The sequence below is a fragment of the Tiliqua scincoides genome, chromosome 2 (genome assembly GCF_035046505.1).
Source record: "Tiliqua scincoides isolate rTilSci1 chromosome 2, rTilSci1.hap2, whole genome shotgun sequence".
In the NCBI taxonomy this organism is placed as follows: Eukaryota; Metazoa; Chordata; class Lepidosauria; order Squamata; family Scincidae; genus Tiliqua; species Tiliqua scincoides.
The window spans coordinates 144,461,564-144,481,210 of record NC_089822.1 but is presented as its reverse complement, the minus strand read 5'-3'; the positions used below and the strand labels follow the sequence as shown (position 1 = coordinate 144,481,210).

Below are 19,647 nucleotides of genomic sequence, written 5' to 3'. Positions count from 1 at the left end.
CACATGTTCTGCCAGCACAGGCTTTCAATAGGATTGAGCCATTAGATTCTAATCAGTATTAGTGACTGTAAGAATGGAATGAAGGGTTTTGCTGTTGATTGATATGATGTTCAAGGTTATCATTTATGACTAATCAAAATAATCAAATCAAAATAATCAAAACAGAGCAGGGGTGTCAATCTCATTTCATCCTGAGGGCCACATCAGATTTATGGCACCTGCTGAGGGCTGAACTCCAGATGTGGTCCCCAGAAGTGATGTGTTCACCGGAAGTGACATCACAAGTGACGTCACTTCCTGTGTTTAAAAAAAATGGGTAAACCCTACCTCCCCACAGCTGCTTGCAACCTCTTTGCTCTACTGCCTCTCCCCCAGCCCCCCTCCTATTCACCCCGACAAGTTGCAGTGGCCCCCCCAGAGCAAGGGAAACGAGTAGGCAGAGGCTTCATTCGCTACCCCAGCTTGCAAAAAGTTTTGGGGTTTTTTTCTCTAGAAAAAACTTTTTGCAGGAAGTGGCTGGGAATGCAGCCTCTGCTCACTTGCTCCCACTGCTCCCACTGCCTGTAGAACAGTATCCCAAAACTGGGAGCCCAAGTCTTTAAAGAGTATGTAGGGAAACATCAAATTCATGGAGGACAGATTCAATGGCTGCTAGTCATTATGGCCGTGTGCTACCTCCAAGTTAAGTGGCAGTTCAGAGGAGCAATGGCAGGAGAGAACTATGTCCTCTTTCCTGGGATTCCCAGATGCAGTTGGTAGGCTGCAGTGGGAGACAGGATGTTGGCCTTTGGCCTCTTCCAGCAGGGCTTTTCTTACATTCTTATGGAATTGCCGGAGTGCAAAGATTGAGATGAGTGGGAAGAGCAAGGAGCCTTCCTAACATTCTTTCTGTACTATACCGTTATCTTGGGTAGGTCCTACAATTCATTATTACTATAATTGTGTGGTGGTTAAAGAAGCAGCCAACCTGATGCTCCCAGCTCATGTTGAACAGGTTGCCATCTGGTGTGTGATGTAAAGTTACATGCCATGAACTGAGATCAACACAGGAAGGTTTTTCTCATCCCGTCATAAAAGGGGTTGTCAAAATTGGCCTTGAATGTACTGTATATGCTTATAGAAACAGCAATAGCTACATGGAGATAGAAAACTTTGGCAGCAGAAACACATTTGCCAGGGCAGACTGTTTGTAATGCAGGGTATGTATTTTATTCTCTAGAATTGCAATGCTGTGCATATGTTCCTGGCAGTGAGCCCCACTGAACTGTGGGACTTTTGAAGAAACATGCATAAGATTGCAATATATGTTAAGGGCCTCTGCACTCTCCTATATAATGTTTTCTAGTTTTGCAGTCTTTAAATAGTTGACCAGAGATCCATAGCTAGGCCCTGGTCTGCCAGGTAGGGTTCTTTTCTTTGGGATCCACTTTCAGAAGTGGAATGCATACTCCATGCCAGCTCTACACTGGCCACGTGGACTGGGGACAAGTACAAGTCAAACCACTCTGAACAGTAACAATTAGAACTGTAGAAACAAACAGACCTCCTCTTGCCTCCATCATGAGCAGAGCCAAGACCTAAATGCTTGCCTAAAAAAAAAGGTGACTGGCAGGATCAGTCTTTAATTAAGTGTTCAACGCCTAGTTGGTCTGGGTCAAGAACTGTTTCAAATATTCCAGGAATTAATGTACAGCTAGAAGTGGGGATCATGTAATTTCTTTCTAGCTTGCCACCAACTCACTCTTTCTCCATTAGGTTAGTTCAATTATACTGTTTCCAGCTCTGTCATTTGATCAATTTCTGTTTGAGATTACTTACAGTGCTGTCTGCCATGTCACTTCATTTCATCATTTCTCTTGCAAAATACCACAAAAAAAACGTTGGGAATCACTGTGATACTGACAGAATGAGAATATCACAGTCGGGAAGACCATGAAAAAGAATACCAAGAATGTGATCTTAAAGCAGTTTAGGTGTGATAACTTCTATTAGATACAAAAACGTCTGAATGTAGCCCAGGAGCACTGCTATAAATGAAAGCATTTCTTCTATAAGCAGAACTCCACTAAGCTGTGAAGTTTGAAAATGAAACTATGGAGACTAGTTAAAATTAAGAAACAACTTCTATCTAATTCTGTCTCCTTGTTTCGCAAAGGCCAGCATGGGAACAACAGAATAGACTAAAGCAGAGCTTTTCAAACTGTGTACTGAGATGCTGGGTTTTCTCTGGAGCTGATGTGGTGGTCGAACACAGATGTAAGCCTGGGGTTAGCCTCCAGTCTCATATTGTCTTCCATTTGTGGCTGTGTGCACATTAAACACTGTCAACATCCTTGTATGATTTCATTGCTTTTCATTTTCTGTTAAATGCCCAAGATGAATTGAACCACTTCTTGTTACCTGAGAAACAATGGTCTTCCCCTGGGATTGCAGAATGCTGCCCTCATTTCTTTCTCACTCAGTTTTGTCATATTTTATTTTCTTTATACCCTCTGGTCAAATAAAATAGAAAGTGAAAAGATCATTTTGCTTATCTCCTTTGTCTTTGTCTCCTTGCTGTATGAGTTTAATTTGTCCATTCTGCTGCCTTTATCACTTTGGTTTGACATTTTGAATAGGTTTTCTTTTAAAAGGGGGGGCGGGAGGTAAAACAATGACAATATGTGGAACCATAATGTGAAATGTTTCAGGAGAACTTGAAAAACCATAATGTAACACAGTGCAGAATTACGTAAGCATCTTTGTATCAACTTTAAGCTTTGCTGTTTCTTTGATCACAAAGTACCACTTTCTAAAAGTGTAGCTAACATAATTTCATCAGTTGTATGTATCACAATAACAGTACATAATTGATTCCAGGAGCTCCTAATTTGCACCCTAACCCAAAATATATACAGTCTGAGTCTGTGCACATTTACTTTGGAGTAAGTCCTAGTGAGCAGAATAGGATCTTCTCCAAAGTAGGTGTGCATGGAATCAAAGGCTTGTTGGGGGGAAAAAATAAGTGAGGTTCAGTACGTGCTTCCTTACCCCACAGGCAAAGATACAATATTCAAATCAGATTGCTTGAGGTGCAGTGTGATAGCTACAGGCGCACAACAGTAAACTCATTCAAAAGTAAAACATATCACTTGCTTCTCCCCTCCAAATGTGTGACTGCTTGAAAGTCACCTCATCTCATGACTGAAAAATGATTCCATCAACTATCACAAAGTAACCGCAAAGTCTGTGCTTGCTTCTGCAATACATACAGTAACGAAAGAAGTTAAATGCAATGGTTTCATTTTGTCACAGCTCAGTGGAATATCTCTTCTCTTTTTTGCTGCACATTCTTCACCTGTGGTCTATAGTCAGAACTGGTGTTTGCTACATGCTCTTTTAGCTGTCCCAAAGTAATGAGGCAATTCTCTGTGTATAGTGGGGTGCTTACCACATTTTCATTGCAAATGTGCATACACATGCACAGGCATGTCTAATTCTCACTAGTCTTTTACTTCAAAAGGAATGGAGAGGCCTTGAATGTATGTCATCTGTCTCCATCATACATGATATCGTATGTGCACCCACAGCCACGTGCACAGACCTGGCCTAAACAGGTTCTAGCAATTGACTTATGAACATGTGAACCAGGCCTCAGTGTGCGATAGCTGTGGGGAAAAAGGCAAATGTGTTTGGAATTAGTAGGAAAATAATTAAAATATACTAGCATCTTTTAGCCTGCTATTAGATACACTGATGATGTGCACATATTTTAGAATATTTGCTCTTTTAAAAGATGTATCTACAGGAAACCAGGAAGAATAACAAAGCAATGAAACTGATGAACTAAATAATGTTCCAGTGTTTTTTGACTGATTAATCCAGTGGTACTCAAACTTTTCCAGCCAGTGGCTCCCTTCACCCCCATGGCTGTTGGCCATGACTCCCCATCATGTTCCTGAGGGTTGGAAGTGACATCATTAAACAGGAAGGCCAGAAATATTAACTATATTAAATATAATGTTACAATATATTTATTATAATATAATAGTAAATATTAAAATATATATTAACTATATTAATTATATTAATCATATCATTAATTAAATGCAGATCTTAAAAATATATTAATACACAGCAATATACATGCTTTATAAATGATCAGCTGCTGATCACTGTTGGAGACAGGATGCGGGAGTAGGTAGTTTTTGTCTGGTCCAGGAAGACTCATTTTTTTAACTTTGTAAGCATACCAATAGAATTGTTTTATCAAATGAACTTTGTGAACAACCAGTCTGACCAACATTTCACACATACACACCCCTGTGGACCCCAATCCAACTAGTCATTTCTCCCATTCTCCTTGGATAGGATTGAACCCTTTATTGGTTGGCAACCTTCAGTCTCGAAAGACTATGGTATAAGCATAAGAACATAAGAAGACTACAGCACCCGGTATTCCCATGCGGTCTCCCATCCAAGTACAAACCAGGCCTGACCCTGCTTAGCTTCTGAGATTAATTTAATGAAATTAAATTTTTCTAGCAGCTGGTGAGGAAAACAAAAATAGACCATGAAAATATATCAGAGCTGATAAGGGTTTGGTTAGGAAGCTGATTTGTCTCCTATACTAGGAGATGCACAGCCCAATCCTATGCATGCCTACTCAGAAGTAAGTCCCATTAGAGTCAATTACAAAATTATGCAGGGGATGGACAGAGTGGATAGGGAGATGCTCTTTACACTCTCACATAATACCAGAACCAGGGGACATCCACTAAAATTGAGTGTTGGGCGGGTTAGGACTGACAAAAGAAAATATTTCTTTACTCAGCATGTGGTTGGTCTGTGGAACTCCTTGCCACAGGATGTGGTGCTGGCGTCTAGCCTAGACACCTTTAAAAGAGGATTGGACAAGTTTCTGGAGGAAAAATCCATTATGGGGTACTAGCCATGATGTGTATGCGCAACCTCCTGATTTTAGAAATGGATTATGTCAGAATGCCAGATGCAAGGGAGGGCACCAGGATGAGGTCTCTTGTTATCTGGTGTGCTCCCTGGGGCATTTGGTGGGCCGCTGTGAGATACAGGAAGCTGGATTAGATGGGCCTATGGCCTGATCCAGTGGGGCTGTTCTTATGTTCTTAACTACAATTCCCAGGAGGCCTTGCAGGTTATCTGGCGTGCTCCCTCTCCTCTTCAGTCAAACAACAAGATTAATAAATCACTTTAAAAACAGTACCTTTTTTCTGCTCCTGGCCAAGTAAAGTGTGTGTTTCTCTCTCCCCCCCCCCTTTGCCAACTGCATAAAAACAACTTTAAGACCCCTGGTGCTGGTAAAATAGAAATCGTTTTATTTGGGGAGGGGGAGGAAAGTGGGAAGGTTTGGAGACTGAAAGGAGGGAGTGGAAGAGGGAGAGGTTGAAAAGAGAGATTTCACTTTGATGAGAAGCGATCCCAGGCTGGGAACTCGGAACCAACCAGACAAGGATCAAGGAGGGTTTCTTTCTGATGGTCAGTGAGGGCTAAGGACTGCAAGCTGAGCATGCTTGGTACTTGCCAGGTGGGGGTTGGAGTGGAAGAGCTTTGGAAACAACATGCAGCAAACACAGAAGCCTCCAAGTGGAGGGAGAAGAGGGCGGGGCGGCAGCAGCCACTCTCGAAGTCACTCTTGGAGGGAGCAGCTGAGCAACTCCCCTTTCTTCTGCTTGAAAAAAAAGCACAGATGATAGTCAGAAGATGGGGCTCATATTCTGCCCAGGGGTGTGACTGTATAGCTGCATCTCCCCTTTCAGTTCCTGGTGCCTCCCTAAAGAGTGTGCTGCACAGTTTGAATAACACTGGATTAATCAATTAACAAATCAGTTAAAGCAGTGGTTCCCATACTCCTACAGGGGAGCTGGGAACCAGGTAAGTGTTTGCAAGGGAGGGGGTGGAGAAGGGGGGCAGCAACAGCACTGCAAGGAACACAGTGCTGCTGCTTCCAAGGGGCTTTTTTCTTAGCTGGGGCATAGTGCTGGCCTCCTGCATGGTCCTGGAGGCTCACAGCCCCCTCCTCCATGTCTTAAGGAGGGTGGCCCTGCTCCAACAGCCCTTAAGGGAAGTGGCTTTGCTCTGATGGCAGTGACAGGGATTGCAATGCTGCCACTTCCAAGGGGCTTTTCTACTTACTGGGAGGGGGGGGCAGCGCAGGACTCCTGCAGAATCCTGGAGGCTCGCAGCCCACTCCAATCTCCTCTGATAAAAGCCTTTATCTCCAATTTAACATTACTTTTTGCTTTCCCACAAAAATAGGAAGTAGCTTTAGATCGGAGATAACAGTGGTTTACACAGCCATGGAGGAGATCAGAGGGGGCTGCAATCCTCCAGGACCTCCCTAGGGAAGTAGGAAAGCCCCTTGGAAGCAGCAGCACAGTGATCCCTGTGGTGCTGTTACTGCCTTAGGAGCAGGGCCACTCCCCTTAACGGGAAATGCCCTGCTTCTGGTTCTCCTGGTGGGTTGCAACCCACCTGTTTGGGAACCACTGGATTAAAATAATTGTGCATAGCAGAAAATCTTAATATGGGTGCCTTTCAAATAGTGAGGGAAGTATGAGATGACTTGGAACTGAATTAACAAAAGTGACTATTCATTGTTTTAAAAAAAGTCTTTAGTATTTTCTTTTACAGTAATATATTGTACTGGAACCCAAATGACCTCAGGCTGCAATCCTAACCACACATTGACAAAATAGGACTTACTTCTGAGTAGACCTGGTTAGGATTTTGCCCTCAGAAAACAATTGGACCCTTACTTCTGAGTACAGTACCCCTCAATAAAAATGGGCCCGACTGATTTCACAGGCTAATGCACATTTTGCTGTCTTAAAAATTAGACACATTCTTGGATGTATTTGGGTTACCTATTCCAAAAATGGCATCCGTTTTGCCTGATCATGTCTAGATTTCAAAAACAGCAATAGTTTTGCCCTGTCACTTCTGGTTTCATAGGTATGGCTTAGCCTTGCTAGTGGATGGTTCAAACAGCTTCCTCATGAAGAAGCTGCTTGAACCATTTGTTAATGAGTCTATACTATAAGCTGATTGGGAGCCCTGAGCTCTGTTACCACTGGCGCTGCTGCTCAGCGCTGGCTCTGGGTGTTGTAAACATGCCATAAAGCATGTTTACAGCACCCAGGGAGTAAGAAGCGACAGTGCTGGGGCAGCACCAGTAGCACTGCAACTCAGCACCAGGAGGTTGATGCTCCTGCAGCACTGGCCAGCAGTGAGTGTTTTTGGGGCGGGGAAAGGAGGCGGAGAGTGGGTGAAACAGAGTGAAGGGAGGGTGCAGAGCTGAGAAGATCCATTGCCACTAGCTGCTGTCTGGCTGGGGGAAGGGAGTGAACACTCCCTCTGAGGAGAACCTGGTGGTTGTCATCACCCCTGGCATGTGTCATCACACATTCATCCCATCAACAGGTTAATCCTTGTCATTTGGTGTTGAATTTCCTTGCTTTAGAGCACAATCCTATACATGTTTATTCAGAGCATGAAAGCAACAGCCGATCTCTGCTATGCAACAGCACAGTATTTAATCTACCACATTAAGGGGCATATAGTGACATAGGACCCAATCCTATCCAACTTTCCAGCACCGGCGCAGCTGCAGTGTAGCCCCTAGATAAGGGAACAAATGTTCCCACACCTCGAGGAGGCCTCTGTGAGTGCCTCCCTACCACAGGATGCAGTGCACCATGACAACACTGGGAAATTGGATAGGATGGGACCCATAGGCAGGAGCCAGGGAGTAGCTTTGTACAGCACTGTCTTGACTTTCATCCACTTGACTTTCATCACTTTGCTCTTTTAGCCATTTTCAATTACGAATTTCATCACTATGGATTCCTTTAATCCCATTTCATCCAACATTCCGTGACATTCATCAACATTCTTATGTTTATGTTTCATTTATTTTTGTCTATTTAGGTTTCACACAAGTCTGTATGTCTTATGTAGTTATTAACATATTTCACCTGCCGAAATAAACTTACAAGCTAAATAAGTCTACTATGCTCTTGACATTCATCCATTTTTGACTTTCATCCATGCTCTAGTCCCTAACCAGATGAAAGTGCAAAGTTTTGCTGTAATGGGAACCTGGTGTTCCTAAGGAATCACATGCCATGTTCTAGGATATAAATATTCTCCTTTTATTTCCTGCAGCTATGCCAGTTTACCACTCCAGTTCCCCACCTGGCTGTTTACACTGGTACCTGTGATCCTCCATCTCCTTCCAATGCTCCCTCTTCTTCCTGCCATGCCCTGAGTGACCTTCCTCTTTGGTGCTCCAGGCGCAACACCCTGCCAAACAGCATTAGCTACCCCTCACCTATCAGCATAGCCTTAGACAACACCTCTAGAATGGATGGGAATGGGAATACCAAGAGGTCCAGCTTGAATCCTTTTCCTTCTATCACTGAAAACACAGAGATCACCAAGGAATCTGAATCAGACACCTGCCACAACTCCCAGAACCCTATGAGCTCTGAGAACAAGTTGCTGCCCAAGTCCCGGATGAACCTGTCGCTTGGCAGGTTCTTGAAACGGGGATGTTTGAACTCACCGGTGTTTGCAACCCTCTCGCCCAAGTGCCCTACAATGATGCATGGGAAAGTGCAGCCCCTGGATGATCTGAACCAACAACTGCAGCAGAAGTCCAAAAAAGTGTCCAAGTGAGTATCCCTGTGCGCTGCTCCCTTATGATTTGTGAGTTATTGTGGATGGAGTTGGCATGTCCCACCACAACTTGCTGTGCTCACTTGGAGCCTGCCTATGTGAGAGCCTCTTATTTCAGAACACTACAAGACACCTTAGAGCCTCACAGAACAGCCACCCATTTTTCTGCATTGGACAAAGGTACACACACTAGGATTAAACCCATAGTGGTCTTGTTCCTGGATATGCTGTCTCCATTATTCCACATTGAAAACTACAGCAATTGAATGCCTGGTGTGGCCTGTTCAATTAAGGTGACACAAATAACACTCTTCAGTCTGCAAAAACACCTGGATCTTATTAAGGTATCTTCTCTATTTCTCAGACTGTTGGTTTAGCACAGGGGTGTCCAAACTTTTTGGCAGGAGGGCCACATCATCTCTCTGACACTGTTGGGGGCCGGGGGGGGGGGAAGAATTAATTTACATTTCAAATTTGAATAAATTTAAATAAATGAATATATCAGAGATGGAACTTATATGAATGAATGAAGGTCTTACAATAGCTGAAGGCCTATAAAAGACCGTGCATAAAGCAAGGTCAGCCTTTCCTTTGCTGCTGCTGCTGCATCACAGATGTGAAACAGCAAGCAGTGGAGGGAGCCCTTGTTTCACAGCTCACGCAAGAGGTCGAGCAGTTGGCCATCACGCTGAGAGCAGTTGCATCAGGCTAGCATGGGCTCCAGCAAGTCTCTGGAGGGCCAGAGGCTCATTGGAGACTGGGGCCTCCCTGAGGGCTGGATTGGGAGCCCTCGAGGGCCACAAGTGGCCCCAGGGACGGGGTTTGGGCACCCCAGGTTTAGCAGGTACATGTTGAACTAAGCACGTAAAGCACCCTCAACCCAAAGTACATTCAGTATTAGGGAGAGACAAAGGATGTCAGCCATTTTTGTCTAGAACAGCTATTTTACTACTCCACAGTGTACAACACACACAGGCATTTCAATCCTAACTAAATCCCACTGTGCTGATGCAGCAAGGCTTGTGATGTATCCTGTGGAGCATTTTTGGCTGCTGGAGGTAAAGAGACGTTCTTCCCCTTTCCTCAGGGAAAGCCCCAGCCTGTATAATGGATCTACTCAGACCTGCACCAGCAAAATCACTGGAGCAAGTCTAAGTGGATCTGTGTTGGTAGTTCAGGCCTGGAAAGGGGAATAGGGTACGAAACGTGCTGGCACTGTGTTCATGCCTGACTATAACCAACCCAGCACAGGCTGTAATTAAGTATAATGATGATATTCCCAAAACTTGGAAAAACACTTGCACACCTTAGGTGAAAATGAAATAACCACATAAGTGCTGCAAAGAGCAACTTTACTCATAACTGCACATATATTATCCAAGTACCTCTAGATATCCTGGGTCCTTGGGAAGGACTTGATATTTAGAAAGTACCAGCCACCATCAGGTTGGCTGTGAAGCTTGCCAAGAAGACCACATCCTCTAACCAGAATCCTTGCCTGGTGTTCTGAAAAGTCAGATGTGCAAACACCACAACATAAGAGATGTGTAGGAACTGGTTGCAATGCTGAGTCAAGGCAGCAGCAGACCTCCCCATCCCCGCACCCAGGGCAAAGGTCCATGATGGCGCCCCCCTGCAGGCTACCACTGCCCCCCCATGCAGAAATCCACCCCCCTACTCACCTGAGGCTCATGGAGCCTTGTGCAACCTCCACCTGCATCTGTGAGGTTCCCTGACGCTTTAAACTGTGCTTCCAGAAAACTGGAAGCACAGTTTCCGCCCCCGGGGTCCTAGCGCCTCATACCTGGGGCTTTTGCCCCAATGGACCTAATGGTAGGTCTGCAATTAATTCAAGGGTAGATTCATGTTTAACATCCAAACCTGTTTTAATGCTACATTTAGGTAGACGTAGTTCTCCCATCGCAAATACAAAAAGCATATTTATTATGCAATTTATATCCTGCCCTTATGCCCAATGCAAACCTTAAACTGACTTATATTCATCCGTATGAAGCAGTCCAAGGCATGGAATTCCTGTGGACATCTACTGGGAAATAAATGCCATTGGATACAGCGAGACTTACTTCCCAAGAAGCATGCATTGAAGTGCACTGCAACCAATTTAAAACAATACCAAATGAGGAAAAAAAATAAAAACCTCATTAGAAATTAAAGACCTGACAAGAGCATCTCCATGGCTGCAAAACAGTAAACAATACCCCTCAATATCAGTGGGCATCAGTCACATCAGCCGTCTGCTTTAAAGGTCTTTCAAAATAAGCACAATGTTAAAAATGTTTTTGTCAGGACCAGGCCAGGGATCAACCTCAGACGCATTCTCTTTCCACATTTTGCGCTAAGCCTTTTGGCATCGCAATCAGATACAGGGACTGAGGCCTGCTAAGTCCTGATTCAAGTTCTGCCTCAAGGAGCATCACTGGGAAGAGGGGAGAGGAACCTACCAGGAGCTCTCTTTTTCTTCTTCAAAGTCACAGTAATGACTGCTCCATAACCTCCCATCAAGGCTGAGACATTCTCATGACTTTGATATCATGCTGGCCCATCGGCGTTCACTTCTCTCTCAGTGTCTGGAAGCAAGATGGTCCACTTTGAGTAATGAGGCCCAAGGGAATGCGTAAGTGGTTGCGGCTCAATTTGCCAACCGCCCCAATCCGACATCCTTAGCATGGAAGCAAGTCTTATTATCATCAGTGGGACTTCCAAGTAATGCCTTTAGGATCAGAACGTGAGCCATTGCTTTGCAATTCTGTGTCCTTTGGTTGGTTTAAAACAGCCTTGGGCAGCCATAGCAGTCAGTGCTGGAAGAAGGATGCAGTTGTTAGTGCCCCATGTCGATGCTGCTGCGATTGCCAAATTCAAGGCCAGACCCCTTGCTTGCTCCTTTTCTGAATGAGTAGTAATGAGTTTTCTTTTTGCACCCCAGCTTCTTCCAGATAAAAATGGACACTCCTTTGGAGAGCAAAATCCACCCAATAGACTCTGAAGAAGAGGAGGAGAGCAGCCACTGGGCTTGCAAGGATTCTGCAAAAGAGGTGATCTGCCCATGGGAGAAGCTGAGCGAAGAAGGGAAAGCTGCCTAACAAGCAGTCTTTGAGGCTGTTCGAATGTGACCTACTTAAAAACGGCTAAATTTTTCCCGGCCCTGAATCGACAGGTATAATTACCTACAGTTTGATGGATGAAGCATGCTGTTAGAAGGAGTGCATTAGAATAATCAATGAGAATCATCCAGCATCAAGCCACACGGGTGATAAATAATGAATTCAGATTCATACTTCTTCCAGACTTCAGAAATTCAAGAAGTCTCTGGGCCTGTTTCCCTCCTTGACTTTGGCAACCCAATTCCATCCCTTCCAGGTTTCTTGAGAACTTTTCCCTGTGTCCATTATATCCTCGGAAACCCTCTGGCTTGGTCCCTATTTTGGAACTATTGTATTTTGTGTCTGTATTATGCTTCTATCCTGATCTTTCTTTAGAAAGGAGCTCTGAAATGCATCTTCTAATAGACTCTGACCCAGGCACTGATCAGGTTGACATCTGTTTAACTTAAATAATGTGATAGCATCAGGTCTTCTCTGAGCTCAGTGCCTAATCTTCAGTTAGGCTGAAATCTTGAATTGGAAATATTCTTTTGAAGTCCTTTGAGAACATTTGTACAGGGAAGAGGGATATTTCTTTGTCAGGAATTTTACTGCAGCTGATATATCTGAATTGTCACACTCTTTTTGTTTGATATACAATGCTATTTGTCATTTGCAGAAGATTTTTGATTCCGGATGACGAGGAAAGAAAAATTGTGATGAATGGTTGGTGGTTTCTGGTGAAATTAGACAGAGGATCTGGACAGCTCTATAGTTTGAGAGTTGTAAAGCTGGTGCAACGTGTTGGTAGCAGCATCTTTCTCATTGGCTGAATTTCTCCCCTCTCTTTATACTTCTCCAACCTGGTCCCCCCTTTACAGAAGCCCCTACACCTGGCCAGTTTCCCATTTACAGGCCTCAGAGAACATGCCGAAGGTGGCACACACCATCTTCAGCTGACTGTACCCCTACAGCTTTGGTGCTGTACCTAGAGAAGTAGGCGGTGGCACCATGTATCTGCCATGTGACAACACTCACACTGTTCCTTTTACAGCAGTGCTCTTGGTGGCACTTCTTGCTGTGGCCTTGTGCCCTGTCCCCTGCCGCATTGTGACCTGCAGCACTTCTGGATTTGCTGTGTGGCTTACAACAGGCTTGATACCACACCCTCACCTTCCCAGGCAACTCTGCAATCATAGTTCTGATTGGTAGCTCATTAGGAATCCTTAGCAGCTCATCAAACCACGCTTTCGTTCCCAGGATTCTTTGGGAAGCCATGACAGTGAACCAATGAGATATAGTTAATATCCACATTATTGTGGAACATGGGGTATGGATAGTATGTATTAACTGAATACTCCTCTGACACAGAAGTGATGTTTTTCCCCCTCCCTAACATCAGCCAGATCTTGGTTTAATTTAAAATGGATTGATAGCATCTTTGTCACTTTACCGAAGCAAGCATTGCTGTTTATCGTTATGTTCATGTATCTGTTTCAGCCTTTGGGAAAAAAACCCCGCTCTTTCAGCTGTTTCGTTTCCTTTCATTCCCTTAAAACAACAGGTTTTCCCTTTAGATGGATGATTTCCTGATAATTACATGTATTTCCTTCATCTGTTTCAAGTGTGTGTGAGCTTTTAATGAGTCATAAATAAAAACGAATTTCAAAGACTCTGGCCATGATAGAATCTTTCTGATCAACATCATCTCTCCTTCTTCTCTATTGCTTTTCTTCACTACCAGGAATGATGCCAAAAGTGGGCAGTGAGGAAGGGAATTGTGGGTCGCTGCCACCTAAACGTCTCCCATTTTTCCTTCTGCTATCTACCCCTAGAGAAGAAAAATAGTTTCACAGCAAACTGTAAAATAACTGCAAGAGAATTAAGGTAACATGATGAATTTTAGGTGGTATGGATATGATAAGAACACATGGAATTGACTTCTAACGAATCAGATTATTTGTTCATCTAGCTCAGTACTTCCTGTCAATTCCAACCGGTTCTCCAATCTCCTGCTAACAACATCCTCTTAACTGGAAGGGGTGGAATCAGCCTGGAACCTTCTGCACGCAAACCACACAGGCGCATGGATCTAGTGGCCCCCTCTACGCAATTCACTGATAACTTTTCAGAGACAATGAGGTAGTGTTGAAGATCAAGCATGATTCATACACTCACGCTTTTTACCTTGCTCCGTGATCCAGCTACACATATGTGCTGCAACCAAGGCTGCACACATGTTCAGATAACTGGCAACATCTGTGAAGAACTGCTGGAGAGCAGAAGGAGCAAGCAGGATTAAATTCAGTCCAGTCGGGTGCTACCGACTAACATCTGAATGGGGTCACACTTAGGAGGTGAGGGCTGTGCATCTGCAGCACCTGTTTGCAGCCTCTGTCCCTGTCTGCACTCATTATTCTATACATACATTTATGTATGCCCTGCTGGGAGTGGGGAATTGGGACACTGGTCTCTAGTGAAATAGATCTTGCAGGTTTTCAGATCACATTGAAGTATATTCTGGAAAAGCTCAGGCTGTCCCTTGGAGCCTGACCAGTGTGGTTGTAAGAGATGGGTGCACCTTTTGTGCTCACAATTGTCACAGATGCCGTATTGGCAAATGACTAGAATAATGATCATTCTTGCCCCACCCCAATGCATGGGGCATGTCTGGAACTGTTTGATTCATTTATTTAATTTCTCAGAGTCTCAAGGCAGTTTGCAGAGGCAGGCGGAATATAATCCCCATTTTTCAGCAAGGTTTTGACACACAGTTCTATGAGGAAATCTCATAGAGACCTCCATTTCTCCAGCTGTTTTGCTTCATAGTGGCATCGTCCTGGCTGCTGACCCTTGCGCCCTCCAAGCTTTTGCAGGTAGCTGCAAACCAAGCCTCAGACCAGTTCTCAAGATGTTATCAGCTTTTTTTCCCAGCTGATAACTCCACACTCCTCTGCAGCGCGGCTTCTCACAGTCTCTTGGTCTCCCTTCCAAACAGCTGTTCTTGCTTAGCTTTCTCAGGCAAGGAGATAGCTCCACACCACACCCAGGGCCATATAGAGTTGGATATAGGCCTGGGACAGATGGGAAATGTAGGCCCCATTTCAAACTGTATTTTTCAAGTACTTTTGTAATCAATGCTATATAGAGGCATGCTGCCATATCCATATCCATTCCAGAACCCCTCAAGGATAGCCGAAACTGCAGATATAGGCGAACACCTGTCCCTGTGGTCTGGGGCTGCCCGCTGTCTGGAGACGAGAGGAGGTCGTACTCCCCTCCGTATGGCGTGACGCCGCCGTACTCCCTCATCATAGAGGGGAGAGGGGCGCAACCCTCTGGCCAACTGGGGAGGTGGTCGGAACGACCGATCTCTTGCGCCTGCTGAAGTCACAGGCACGCATCACGCCAGACAGGCGGTGCGTTCTTCTTGGGAAGCAGAACCAGTGGGGAGGGGGAGCCACGTGGGTTGGCAGTGGGACTTAATTCTTCCCTTGCTGGAACAATCCCCTGCAGCCTCCCCCCCCCCCCCCGTCAATGAGGAGGTCAAGGCTTTTGTCTGTGCAGGAGGGGTGTCAAACTTCTCTCATACAGCAGGCAGGGGAATGGCATTCATGGCACCTGCTGAGGGCAGGAAGTGACACCATCAGGCAGGGAGTGACATCATCAAGTAGGGAGTGACACCATCAAGCACAGAGTGACATCATCAAGTAGGGAGTGAACACCATCAGGCAGGAAGTGACATCATTAAGCAGACGATGACCAGAGTTGGTCCGTGGAACTTCTTGCCTCTAGCCCAGCAGAGGCTAAGGATGTCCACCATATTATTAGTGCTGCCAAGCTCAGTCTGAGCCTGGCAGAGGCCAGTGACAGACATCCTCAGCTTCTGCTGGACTGTTTCCCTTCATCTCTGGAGAGGGCGCATGCTGGAGGGGGGGACGCGCACTGGGTGGATGTGCTGAAGGGGGCTGGATAAAGGAATCTGCTGATATGGGATCTGTGGATATGGGGGCCCCCTGCACATATGATTTATGCATGGGTATGTACACATGGTGTATGCTATACTTACAAGTAATTATGGAATAAAAGAAATAGAACTGTAATGATTGAGGAGCTGTTCATTTGGCACAAAATCATGACCACTTACAAGAAATTAAACAATTTACTCTTAGAACTATACAATCTAAGAAAATCAGAGAAAAACACAATTTCAAAAATACAAAGATTAACTCAGAAGTAAATTATTCTGCCAAAATACCAGCCCTGAAATGCCCAAAATATCTCCCTCTTAAACCTTGCAATCAGTTTCTAGCAAACTTAGTGCAAATTCAGCTACTGGCTGCAAGTAAGTAGAATTCCCCCCCCCCCAATCAGCAGCTCAATCCTGGGGATCATGTTGCTGCCTTCCTCCCATCGCACCCCTTAAAGGGGCATTGGCCAGTGCTTCCAAGGCTGGTGGGTTGTGACCCACCAGTTTGGGAATCACTGAATTAGAGTATTGTTGTCTTGGGTTGTATACTAAATATTTCAACAAACCATTAATCAGTATTAATACTGTAGGAAACTTCACACACTATAGATCTTCCAATTGTCCAACACTGCAATTCATCATCAAAGGTAGAAACATCCAAAAATTCAACATCTCGTCAAAATTTTTCTGTACCCTCTTGTTTTCCATGAATTGTCACTTAAATTTAGCACAGAGTTGGTTTCTGTTATCTGCATTTATTTGTTTACATTTTATCTGTATTAATCTTTCAGATTTTAATATTAAGTGCTAAAGGATACCCCTTAACTTCCTTGGAGTAGGCCCCCTTAAAATGGTAGGCCCATGCCAACTGGCCCCACTGGTCCCCCGCCTCTGTTCTGGCCTGACCACACCTCCTGCCCAAACCTCCTGTTTTGAAAGGTATTTTCCCTTCTCACTAGTGCCTGAAAGATCACACACCTTTTGTTTGTTGATTTTAAATTCTCTCTCTCCCTCTCAGCAATGTCCTTCTGTTCAAGAACATTGGACTTATTTTAACATTTTCTTTAGGGGTGGAATATAGACGAGGCCAGAAATTGCTGGTGATTCAGTTTGGGCACTTTCCCACTCCCTTAACTTGTATGGATTTAGATGAATCACCTGCAATTAGGAAAGTTTTGTGAATATTCTGTACACAGAGGTAGCTAACAGTCCTTTGGGTGTGCATGTCTGCCATAAAGGAGGACTGCCTTCTACTGAGTCAGACCACTGAGCCATCGCTGACAGCAGCTGTCCAGCATTGCAGGCACATTTTTCAACCCCTACCTGAAGATGCTTGAGACCTATGCCATGTTCTGCATACAAGATATATATACTCTGCCACTAAGCTCTGGCCCTTCTCCCACAGCTGATTCAGCACATCTTAACCACAAAAGCCACCAGGCATCTGCACTAGTTCCCTGCTGAGTAGAAGGAATCGTGATTTAGGATGGTCATAGGGCGAACCGCAAATTTAATTTCATGTCAGGTTGGTAAGGAAGGCAGCAGGCTCCTTCCCGAATTTTATTCTGGGAGATGTGGAGGTGCAAAATGGGCCCCTCTATTTCTCTTGATTCTTTCTCTTCACTCTTCTGTGAACTAGAGAAACGCATCCTGCTGCCAGTTCCTGCTAATCATGGCCAACCACAAAGGCCTTCCTCTTCCTTTACTGTCAGGAGGCTTGTTGAGGAAAGCAGCCTGGAGAACTTTGCAGGTTCGTTACAGAGTGGTTTCTCTTGAGGTTCCTGAACAGGTTGGCTGGGCATTCCCCACAGCAGAGTCCATTCCATTCAGTTCGGGACAGTAGCTTCATTTCTCAGGGTATTCTGGTAAGTTTCAGGTTGACTTTCTCAGTTCATTACTGAGAAAGTGATCACTCCCTGTGGGCAATTTCATATGAAGTTTGCTGATGATGACAAAAGAAAGAAGTGAGGAGCAGCAGAGTACTCTTGGTTGCCTTCCAGCTAGATGAAGGGGTGGTGGTGGTGTTAACTGCTGCAGGTGAAGCTGATTTATCAACCTTGCATCTGAACTGGCTTCCTGGATGTTCAGGGTCCAGAGGGACTCATGATGCTTGTGGCATTGCCACCAACTCAGGACAAGCTCATTCGCTTTTGTTTGAAAAGGATTTGTGGCTTTGGCACTTAGATCTTGTACTAAGGACCATTTCTTTATCATGGCGCAGGCAGTTGGCCAGGGATACAGTTACCACAGAGGAGCATGTGTGTATGGTTTGAAATGGGGTGTGTGTGTGTTTTGGGCTGCAATCCTAGACAACTTTCCTAGAAGTAAGCCCCAAAGAACACAGCGAGACTTACTTTTGTGTAGACATGCCTAGGATCATGCTGTGCGTCTTTTTAGATGTTCTGCCTGGAAATAATCTATAGAAGAGAGGGATGGAGAAAAATATCTCAGGTTCTCAACAACTCTTGCAACCAACCCCCCCCCCCTTGCAAACAAAGTGCTACAAGTGGTTGCACATCTATCTCATAAAACACATGAACGAATAAGTTGGGTGAAATTGGGTGGATATGGTCAGGTAGGGAGCAATGGTACAAGAATACAGCCAAAATCTATACACTTTGAAAGTGTGCTTTGAGCAAGGTGTGGAATCATGATCACTTGGGCTTATACATATAATATCATAATACAATTGTATTATATTTGAGTTAAATTATTTAAGGGTAGGGGATGTGCCTAAGATTGCAATCCCTATACTGTACACACTTTCCTGGGAGTAAGTCTGGATGAATATAATGGGAATTACTTCTGAGTAGACATGCATAGCCTTGCACTGTAAGTAAATCTTCAGTTAAGTTTCACTTAATAGCTGATTAGGTTGAATCTGTAGTTCTATCATATCTATTAGCTTTACATGATGTATTTGTTACTCAGTAGTGTGCAAAGTTATGAATCCAGCCTTGTGTGTGTACGTCCTTGGGTTACTTGTAAGATTTCAAGCAACAATCCTGGAAGAGGCATTACTGCAACTGGGAGGTGTGGTGTCAAAGGAGCACACTATAGGAAGAAGGGGAAGGAGTTACAACATCAGCAGTACCTGCCAGGCATTTTTTTCCTGTTTATACTACATTATTATGTTCTATTATTGGTATTATTATTATACGATACTGTTATACATTTCTTTTGAGGAAGTAATGTCTACATATATACATATAGATGTACACTTTTAGGGTACTCACCTGTGTACATAAGCTCATGTGTCTCTCTGTATCTTGTTCTTGCTCTCACACGTGCTCTCTCTCCATCCATCCAACAATCCACTACGGGTTGAATCCAAAGAATGTGAGCCGTAACTGAGCCTCATTGAAAGAAATGAAACTAATTAATCATCATGCCTAACTTGTGTCCCAATAATTTCAGTGGAGCTTACCAATGAAAACTCCATGTTCCTATGCTCAGTCACTTTTGTACATCTGATGAAGTGAGCTGCCATGTTTTTTGGATAAACTTGAATCCTTAAAACAGTAGCATAGCTAGAGGGGGTGAAAAGCACTACATTTTGCATGGTGCCTCACCATGATGTGCAAGTAGCCTCTCCCCCTCCCTTTGGAGCCATTCCAGGCCACTAGAGTACAATGGAGGCATCTCCTCTGTTTTGCTCAAGCAGCTCAGAATGGCTCCGAAGGGGCGGGCACTCGCACATTATGGTGAGGGTGCCATGCAAAACTTAGTGCTTTGCACCCCCTCTAGCCCTACTGCCTTAAAGAACAGTGGAAATAACATACAGATTCTGATGCTGAAGTTACTGCAATAGAAGAGAATTAGTAATAACAAAAGAAAACATTTGCAGTTTAAACCCTGACTATGACTCATGTAGGATCCACC

General features: G+C 44.4%; 1 protein-coding gene across 1 annotated transcript in view; it reads left to right on the top strand.

Moving 5' to 3' along the window:
* The window catches only part of RGS9 (regulator of G protein signaling 9), a 67,202-nt gene extending 55,392 nt beyond the window's left edge, over nucleotides 1–11,810 (top strand). The window contains exons 18-19 of the mRNA XM_066616904.1: nucleotides 8,182–8,690; nucleotides 11,639–11,810. Coding sequence (XP_066473001.1) covers nucleotides 8,182–8,690; nucleotides 11,639–11,795 — 666 coding nt within the window. The 3' untranslated portion in view covers nucleotides 11,796–11,810. The remainder of the gene's footprint in view (nucleotides 1–8,181; nucleotides 8,691–11,638) is intronic.
* The last annotated feature ends 7,837 nt before the right edge of the window (nucleotides 11,811–19,647 follow it).